Below are 10,074 nucleotides of genomic sequence, written 5' to 3'. Positions count from 1 at the left end.
TAAGAGTTTTTATCACAAATAGTTATTGAAATTGACCATCACCGTTAAGATGGTCATTGAAATTGAAAATCAATCAATATAGCTTTTGAAATTGAAAATTAATCAATGTAGCTTTTGAAATTGAAAATCAATCAATATGGTTATTCCGTCACAATTCTATTAACCGTTAAGTGCTGATGTGACACATAAATGGGTCCCATAAGTCCTTTTTTTTTGTCCTTAAAATTGACCTGCAACATCAAAATGGTTCTTGAAATTGACCTGCGATATCAAAATGATTCTTGAAATTGAAAATCGATCAATGTAGTCTTGCAAGTAAGTTTCCCAAATCTTCAGAGTAGGTCCTACTATAAGAAAAAAAAATTTCATTGTGCAAAAAGGTATTTAGACAATTTTTTAATTAATTATTAAATTCACATCAGCACATAACAAATTTTTTTACAGAATTGTGGCGGAATGATCATATTGATTTGCGACACCTATTTTCAGGACTACATTAACCAATTTTCAATTTAGGGACCATCTTGATGGTGTAGGTCAATTTCAGGGACCATCTTGATGGTGTGAGTCAATTTCAGGAACCATTTGTGTTAAAAACTCGTAAATCTTGTAGGGCCTATTTATGTGCCACATTAATTGATTTACAACACCTATTTTCAGGGATTACATTGATTGATTTTCAATTTCAGGGACCATCTTGATGATGATGGTCAATTTTAGAACCATTTGTGATAAAAACCCTTTTTAATATAATGAAAATAAAGTATAAAGGACAATTTGTCAAAATTGCTGACAAAGAACCTTCTCCTAGTTATAGTATAGATAAATATGTCCACTAAAAGGTATCTAGTAAGAAAATATTTTTGTATAAATTGAAAGAAGCTCATCCTAAGTTAAAATTTTCAAATTGGACAAACTGGAAACAGAAAAATATAGAAGAAAGTCGCGTGCTAAACAAACTTAGATTCAATCAAGTTAGCAAATATATAAACGCAAGTTTGAATCCTCATAAAGGAAATGTACAAAGGACAATTTGTCAAAATAGTGGACAAAAAGCCTTCTCTAAATTATAGTATAGATAAATGTCTTCTTCATTATAGTATAAATAAATATTTAAAATAAAAAATCTAGTAAAAAATTCTTTTTTTACGAGTTAAAACAAGCTCATCCTAAATTTAAAATCTCAAATTGGACAGATTGGACACAAAATAAATAACGATGAAAGTAAATTTCAGCTTATTCAAGTTAGAATAGGAAGTGTGGTATACCCCCTGTGTTTCAAGTTTTCAACTTTGAATCATCATTCCCTTATAGTTTAGATGAAGTTACTTTATATTATTTCTCTGAGTCTATTTATTTATCTATTTTAATTTAACTAATGTCATCTTTACTTGTAAGTGAGAAGTCTAAGGTTCGATTCTCGTCAAAGGAAAATTTGAATAACGTTATTGATAGCTTATTGTGAGGTTAAGCCCAACCTTCTTCTTATTGTAAATAAGGGGTTTTATCACAAATGGTCCTTGAAATTGACCCTCACCATCAAGATGGTCCCTGAAATTGAAAATCAATTACCTCAGTTTATGCTCAATTACTCTTTTCCAAAATTTTATTGTATGACTCATAACTTAATATTCCTATAGTTCATGCAGTTTTATATGTCGGCCTTATTCTTGTAAATAGGCACCAAAGTGCTTTTTTGCCACTCGTTTGGCATCTTTTTCCTTTTCAAAATCTTATTCAAAAGGTTTGTGAGTCATGCTATACCCGACTCTCCCAAGACCTTCCACCACTTTGATCGGTATATCGTCTATAATCACTTCCTCTTTCCTGGTTTTGCGATAAAAGGAGTAATTTCTATACTCATTTGAGTTACTCAACTTACCCAAAGAAGTACTCTTTTCGTGTCCTTCATTGAAAAGATTATGAAAATAAGCCATCCATCTTTAACCGCGTTCTCCGTAGCTAGAACATTTCCATTCTCATCCTTCTTGCACCATGCTTGGTTCAAGTCTCTTGTCTTCCTTTCCCTTGCTCTAGCCAATTTATAGATATCCAACTCTCCTTCTTTGGTATCTCTCGCTTATACATGTCCTCAAAAGTCAATAGTTTCACTTCTCTTGCAACTTTCTTTGTCTCCTTATTTGCTCTTATACCTCTTACATTTTACATCGTTTTATACTTGTATAAGGCTTTACAACATTTGTTTTTAGCATTAACCCTTTCTTGTGCCTCATCTTTTCACCACCAAGATTACTTTTGATGTGAAGAGAAAGCCTTGGGCTCTCCTAATACCCCTTTTGCAACTTTTGGATACAACTAGCCATGAAATTCCACATTTGGATAGTGTTCCCCTCTATATCCCAAATACCTTAGGCGAATAATTTCTTTTTGAAACTAACTTGTTTTTCTCCTTTTAGATTCCACTATCTAGTTCTTGGACACTTCGAGGTCTTGTTATTTCTTTTTATCTCTTTTGATATGTGCATCCATTACCAACATTCGATGTTATACGATCATTACAAGTTATACGATCCTTCTTCCTAATTAAAAGGAAACCTATTTATTTGTTGATGACCCACTCTTATAAGTGATCACATGCTCCTATCTTCTTAAAGAAGCTATTGGCTATAAAGAGATTGTATGCCGTAGTAAAATCTAGAATGGCTTTCCCCTCCTCGTTTCTCTCCCCAAAATCATGACCATCTATTTATTTGTTGATGACCCACTCTTATAAGTGATCACATGCTCCTCTCTTCTTAAAGAAGCTATTGGCTATAAAGAGATTGTATGCCGTAGTAAAATCTAGAATGGCTTTCCCCTGTTTGTTTCTCTCCCCAAAATCATGACCACCATAACAACCTCTAAAGTTTCACGTCTCCTTGCCTACATGTCCATTTAAATCTTCTCCTATGAGTAACTTCTCTGTCTGAGAGATTCCTTGAACCAATTCTTCAAAATCTTCCCAAAATTTATCCTCCAGACTCTTATCCAACCCCACTTGAGGTGCATACGTGCTAATCACATTGATGAGTTCTTATCCTATTACAATCTTGATTGCTATAATTCTATCTCCAACCCTCTTAACATCTACAACATCTTTTGTTAAAGTCTTATCCACGATGATGCCAACACCGTTTCTCAATATGTTTGTGCCTGAATACCAAAGCTTAAAACCTATGTTTTCGAGATCCTTTGCCTTAAGACCAACCCACTAAGTTTCTTGGAGGCACAAAATACTTATCCTTCTTCTTACCATAACTTTTACTACTTCCATGGATTTTCCCAATAAGGTTCCTATATTCCACGTTCCTAAATGTATTCTACTCTTTCGAACCCTACACTTATGTTCTAACTTCTTTGACCTCACCCATCTAGTAACGTTAAAATTCTTCTTTTGCATGTCCTAGGTAAAGTTAGTGTCAACAGATGCTTCCAAACAACTTCAGTGGAGATACAATGACCCTTGATCACTTATCATTGTGCCCATGCCTCACAACGCATCACTTCTAGGTAATGACCTGGCTTTAGCACTTAGGATTCATTACATAGGGATTCAATGTGAAAAAACAGAGTGCAGACGTCGACTACCTAACACACTCTCCCTCTTTCTTTATCCAGGCTTGGGACCAATATCATAAGATAAACTTACACATGCATAATTATATAAAATTGGTTGGATGACAATTGACAAGTAATTAATCTATAAATTTGAGAACATGAAAATATGATTGGACAATGCTTGACTCCAAACTTTTAAGGAGTGATTTCTCTATGTATCTTGTTTGGAAGTGTTTTTTCAAATGACTGAAAGTACTTTTGGTGAAATTGTTTTTAGATTTCAAAAAGCCAATGAAGTGCTTTCTGCAAGAAGCGTCCAGTTATGTGCTTTTTGCATGTAGTACTTTAAGTGTTTTTTTCAGGATTCACTTACATTTTTACTAAAGATTAGTTCCAATGCACTTTCACCAAAAGTATTTTGAGTCATTTTAAAAGCACTTCCAAACAAGCCCGTAATTACTTGATATCATCTCATCGTACGAACGTCATAATCCAAACCATTTATTCTCTTGTATTTAGAAAATTTCATTCGATTTGAAAATTGTTCAGACATTCATATGAATCAAGCAATTTTACGGTTAAGGATGGGATATTACTTGTATTATAATTGTTAATTTGTTCGACGCGTATAAATGATTAAATAATATCGTAATTAAATGAGTTTTGTAGAGATAATTTTAGAAAATGATAAAAAGAAAATAAATCATTTTATATAACGGTCGTATAGTTAACTGATGACACGTCCTCTTATAAAAGAAAACAACTCCTTACATATTAAGAGCAAAGTAATTTTTTTTTTTTGAACAAAAGAGCAAAGTATTATCCATTATAAATTTATAATTACCTGTCTTTTGCCTTTTTCTCACATCCTATGTTTAAAGAAAGGAATTAAAAGCAGCCATGATCCTGTCACAAATAGTGTTGGCCTTTCCTTTCCTTTCCTTTCCTTTCCTTTTTCTTTTGAGTTTTTTATGTCTCATATGAACTGGCAAAGCAGATAAACAAGGCAAGCCTGAAGGTTTTCTGTCTCAATCTTCTACCTCTTTCCTTTCTCAAGATGCAGTTTTCAAGGCATTAAATTCATTTCTCTTCTTTCCTTAGCTTCCTTCTTAGCTTCCTTCTCATTCTCAACTTCTCAAGTTTTTCCCATTTACAAAATTCTAACAAGAAAACACAGTTCAAATAGCCAAACCAAACCAGACAGATCCATTTCTCCAAACCCTTCAGATCCCTCTCTCTCTCTCTCTCTCTCTCTCAAAAGCTCTCTCTCTCTCTCTCAAAAGTAGTGCCTGCCTGCCTGCAGGATTTTGTTTATTGGGTTAGAAACTTAGAATTGTTTGTTTACACAATGAGAGACATAGTTTCTTGTTTCAATGAAAATGCAGTGAACGTGTCTCATCCTTCATGTTCTAGCTATGCAAACACTGCTTGTGTTTCTCCAAACTTAACTCCTTCAGTCCAAAATGCAGTCTCGTGTGTCTACAGAATCACTCTCTCCTCCGCTCAAAAGCAGCTCATGGTTACAGTCTCCTGGTGCAAAAACCACTATGTACAAGGGTTGACCATTAAGCTAGCGGATGATCCATCAGCAGCATCCTTCAAGTTGAACACGAATTCGCGTATCTTCCGAAAGAAGAAAGGCACCAAAGTCATCGAATCCGATAAATCGAGGATGGAAATCTTTTGGGATCTCTCAAGAGCAAAGTATGATGTTAGTGGTCCTGAACCTGTTGAGGGATTTTACATTTTGGTCTTGGTTGATTCAGAAATAGGCCTAGTTCTAGGTGACATGGCTGAAGAAGCTGTAAGCAAGAAGTTCAAGACTAGTAGTGTTGCAAAAGCCTGTCTTGTTTCGAGGCAAGAGAATTGTTCCGGAAATGCTCTTTATTCCACAAGAGCTCAATTCTGTGACACAGGCATTGCACATGACATTTTGATAAAATGTAGTGGAGAAAATGAAGGCTTAAAACATCCGGTTTTATCTGTTTGCATTGACAAAAAGACGGTGATCCGAGTAAAGAGGCTGCAATGGAATTTTAGAGGGAATCAGACAATTTTTGTTGATGGGTTGCTTGTTGATCTGATGTGGGATGTTCACAATTGGTTCTTCAATCCTTCATCAAGGTATGCAGTGTTCATGTTCAGAACAAGAAGTGGGATGGACAGCCGATTGTGGTTGGAAGAGAAGATGGTGCACAAAGAGCAGGACAAAGTTGAATTCTCCTTGTTGATGTATGCCTGTAAGAGCTCTTAATTAATATGAAATGTTGTCATTAAGTCTTTTCTTTTTTGTTTGTTAATTCTTGACATTTAAGCTTTACTACAACTATTCTTCTAATTTTCCTTTCAAGAGAGAAATAGATAGCCATTCATTTTCATCATTTTTAAGAAAACAAGATAAGTTAATGTTCAAAGGTTGTGATTGTAGATAGATGAATTTGACAAGTTTTGATCTCTCTCTCTCTCTCTCTCTCTCTCAATACTGCATGGCAATTAGAAAATGGTATGCAACCCATTTGTTTGGGTACCTATAGGTATTGAGTGTCGTTGCACGGTTGATCCAACGATAATCCATCATCAATTCCAAGTCATTGGATCAAATTGGTTGCAAAGCGGTAATGAGTTAATTAGTTATGATAGAGGGGTGACTGTAAGGTTTAAATAATTTAACAAAAAGATAGCAAGAGATATGACAGAAGATTTGCTAAAAGGCAAGTGGGAATTGTGAGAATCATGTATGATAACTGCTTTCAGGCTTGTAGGAATCAAATAAAGTTGAAAATCCTCCCACATAATAATTAGCCAAATTGAGAAGTACATCTTTTAAGCAAGGGAAACATATGATTGATTAGTATATATAGCTTAATAGGACTTTGCAATATTAATGCTTACTTTTATTGTTTATTTGGTATCAAAACTAATGAAAATTTCACTTCTTTTCCCATTTTTTTTGGCAAATTCTGTTTTTATGAATACAAACAAATTAACACTGCATGCATCCTTTGTGTAGTATTTAAATTTTAATTTATTACATCATAGTATCCCACCTTGTTAGCACCTTTTTCTTGACTTGTCAGGAAAAATTGGACAAATCCAATTTAGTCCAAGAAGCCAACTCTATCAGGCTTTGCTTGAATGATATAGGGTGTGATTATGAAGAATTGAGTTAGGCAAACAGAACAGTTCAACAACAAATCTTCTTTTTGTTATTTTTCAACAATTCGACTAAATTACTTATATATAGAGAGAAAGAGTCTTTGGGGCAAGTTGTTCATAGCTTTACCAAGAACAAATGCAAAATAGAATTGTCGATGAACATTTGATTTACTTACAATTAGCCTTCCCTTTACCGAACAACAATGTTGTGAATTCAAATATTCCAAACAATTTATTGGTAAGGCAAAATTATCAAAGTACAAAGTAAAACAAGCACTATCTCAGCTTTGCCAAGAACGAATGCTTAACTAGTATGACCAAGTAAATTTTGAAATGGCTACTAAACTGAGGATAGGGCCAAAACTCGTTACATCTCAGACCCACTGGTAGTACAAATCCATGGTCCCCCTTGTCTTTAAACCAACTGTTTTGGTCACTAGCAGAATCGAATGATTGCTTGCCTTCCCAAAGCAACAAAAAAAGCCCTTCCATGGGGTAGATGACCTACAAAGCATAAGGCAATATCTGGATTTTCTAGAGTGAACTTAAAATCTGTAGAGTATACAATTACAGTACTAGAGTCTCCTTCTAAACTTCAGGGTCCAAAAAAATCGTGGCAATTCACTGCTCGATCTTAATCGTTCTTCTAAACTCCAAGATCCAAGAAAATTGTAATAATTCATTGTTCGATCTTAATCCAACGGTGAAGTGGCTATAGTTTTCTTATGTAGTGTATGCATGAGAAGAAGTCCCAATAAAGTAATAAGCAGCCAGGCTGCCTCGCCTTGCTTTGCTAGCTCTCATAATAAAAGGGCTGGATAATTGGATGGCAGGTGTGTACGTGTGTGGTAATATATTGGTGTAAGACTAGTAGATGGATGGATGGGGGCTGCTTTTCATTAAATATTCTCAAGCCAAATCATGCTCTGACGAAGATTTATGTCCCTGGGCAAGATAAAGATTCAGTGGCATGCATGCATGGAGCGTCTCCAACACAAATTTACAGCTAAGTTAAGGTTGATCTTGGGTCATTTAGTAGGCAGGGGACAACAACCTAAAAACCAAGAGCACAGTACAACCTTAATTATCATGGGAGCATCTACACTACATTTACTACCTTAGGCCTCGTTTGGCAGCTTGGACTGTATTGACTATTTTTGTCGGATAGGATAAATAGCCACCGGATAGTATTGACTAAATTAGTCGGGTGTTTGGTGCAGTATCGGACTAGTGACCGTATTATTTATACTGTGTTTGGTATTATACTAGATAGGAGGAATCAAACTTAAAAAAAAAAATTTTTTAAATGTGAAATCATTTTTTTGTTCCCAGATGTCTCCGCACCCCCAAAACACCCTCCCTCTCTCTCCCTTCTTCTTCCCCAACTGTAGAAGAATCCCAAATAATTGTTCCCTAGCTCTCTCCGCCACACCCCCCAAACTCCCTCCCTTTCTCTGCCATATTCTTCTTCCCCGACTAAATAATCCGGGCGTTTTGGTTGGTTTTATTAAGCGGGTGTATACCGTGTTATCTTATCCGACCGGTTAAATTAATCCGGCGCTTATTTAGTACGAGTGACGCCAAACACCCGAGTCCGTATAACTAATCCTATCCGATCCTTTATCCGATCTGCCAAACAGGACCTAATTAGTCTGGATTTTGTTGAAGGAGGTTTTGAGTCTTAATTTTTAAATTGGAAAAAAATAAATTTAGTTATTCGTAGATGAAAAGTTGGAATTTGAATTCTCTTTTTTTGTTGTGTAAATAAATCACTTATAATTAAGAGCTATTTCATTAATTGGTGAACAAACATCTGAGCTCTTGCAACATGATTTTATGCAATAAGGGATTGCTAGGCACACACCCTTTTTTAGTGAAACTACTGTAATTTTTTTTTCAACAAAAAAGGAAAAAAAAAAAAAGAAAAAAAAGAAAAAAAAAGACGCTTCTAAGCTAAAATCTAGTTGATAAATACCACACCTTCGATAAACCCTCTATCTCCCTCTCGCAGAAAGACCAAACCTAGCTTATCTCTCTCTTTACTGCCGACTCTAATCTTAGGGTTGGGAGTCGGCGACAACGACAAATATTATGTTCCTTGTAGCCCTTTATCAATATGGCATTTATTTATCTTCTTTTATTAACTTTGGCCCTAGTTTTGGTGCCCTTATCTGAGCTTTTGTCTCAATTTTATGAGCTTCTCTCAGATTTTGGCTTTCATGCCCCTCTCTTACTCAGTAGCCGTTTTACGTCACAAGTCTTCAACCATTAACCTCCACCATTCAACCTATTGGGTGTCTTCTTTCGGCGGAACACTTTGGTGTTGTGTGGTTTTTAAAGTGCTTTTAGCACTATTTGGTAAGATTATGGTAGCGCTAATTGCGTGGGTGGCTCGCTACCCTGTAATACCCTGAAAAGTTTTAAATATATGATTATGAGGAACAAATTTATCGGAAAGTGAAAAGACGAAAATATCTTTCGTTGACTAAATATAATTTTATGAGAATGTATTTTATCCTCATATACTTTATCGTATTTCTAAATATATTTGAATAGAGAACGACCATACAAGAGCATAGGTGCAAACGGATCCTAATTCTGAATTCGAACGAAGAAGTTACGAGCCTCATAAGTAGTGAGACTTTTTAAACATGTGGACTTACTATTAGTAGGGAGTCTATAATTAGTCAGCATGAAAGAATAGGGAAACTTGGGGAAGAGGCCCAAATAACCTAGAAAAACCACCATTCGAACTCCCGCGACCTCCCATTTTACGAGGTCGATTCCGGCCAACTTAGGTAGAATTTTTCGACGCTACCACCACCATCTTGAAGCTTTCACTCTCCTCTACAAAATCCAACCAAGAAACACCTTGATTAGCCACTGTATGTGGCGATGTGAGGCCATAAAAACCGATGAAAACCAATGGTGCTCCGGCCACCTTTTTCATTTTTCCGGTGAATCGGCAAAGCAATGGCCGATGCAACTACTTGGGTTTTGTAGCCCATCATCCCAGGAGTAAATCCCGACCAGCTTTGATCCCGTTGGACCACCGTGGGCCACGAATCGACACCAGGAAGCTTTAGGCACCCGCCGGTTTTATCAATAGAATTAACCCTTTTCCGTCTAGTTTTGGACTTCATGGCAGGTATAAAACTTGTTCCTCTTATTGAGCTCTATCTTTCTGTAAATTTTGGTAGAATATGGAGTTAGACGAAAAAGTGGGTTTCCGATCGTCGAAAACCACCACGCGCGGCGGCATATATGGCGGCGCGTGGGGGAGAATCTGTTTACATGGATTTTGGACAGCGGGACATCCTTGATGTCTTGAGCCCATATCCAAAGTCCGTTAGTTGAAAT

The 10,074-nt window shown here is 35.9% G+C and overlaps 1 protein-coding gene across 1 annotated transcript; it reads left to right on the top strand.

The window, feature by feature from the left end:
• Window positions 1–4,815: 4,815 nt before the first annotated feature.
• Window positions 4,816–5,858, top strand: LOC137741510 (uncharacterized). Its single transcript, XM_068481215.1, has one exon. The coding sequence runs from the start codon at window positions 4,907–4,909 to the stop codon at window positions 5,810–5,812; it is 906 nt and encodes a 301-aa protein (XP_068337316.1). The 5' UTR covers window positions 4,816–4,906; the 3' UTR covers window positions 5,813–5,858.
• The last annotated feature ends 4,216 nt before the right edge of the window (window positions 5,859–10,074 follow it).

Source organism: Pyrus communis, chromosome 8, assembly GCF_963583255.1.
Source record: "Pyrus communis chromosome 8, drPyrComm1.1, whole genome shotgun sequence".
Lineage (NCBI taxonomy): Eukaryota > Viridiplantae > Streptophyta > Magnoliopsida > Rosales > Rosaceae > Pyrus > Pyrus communis.
This window is presented reverse-complemented; position numbering and strand designations above follow the sequence as displayed.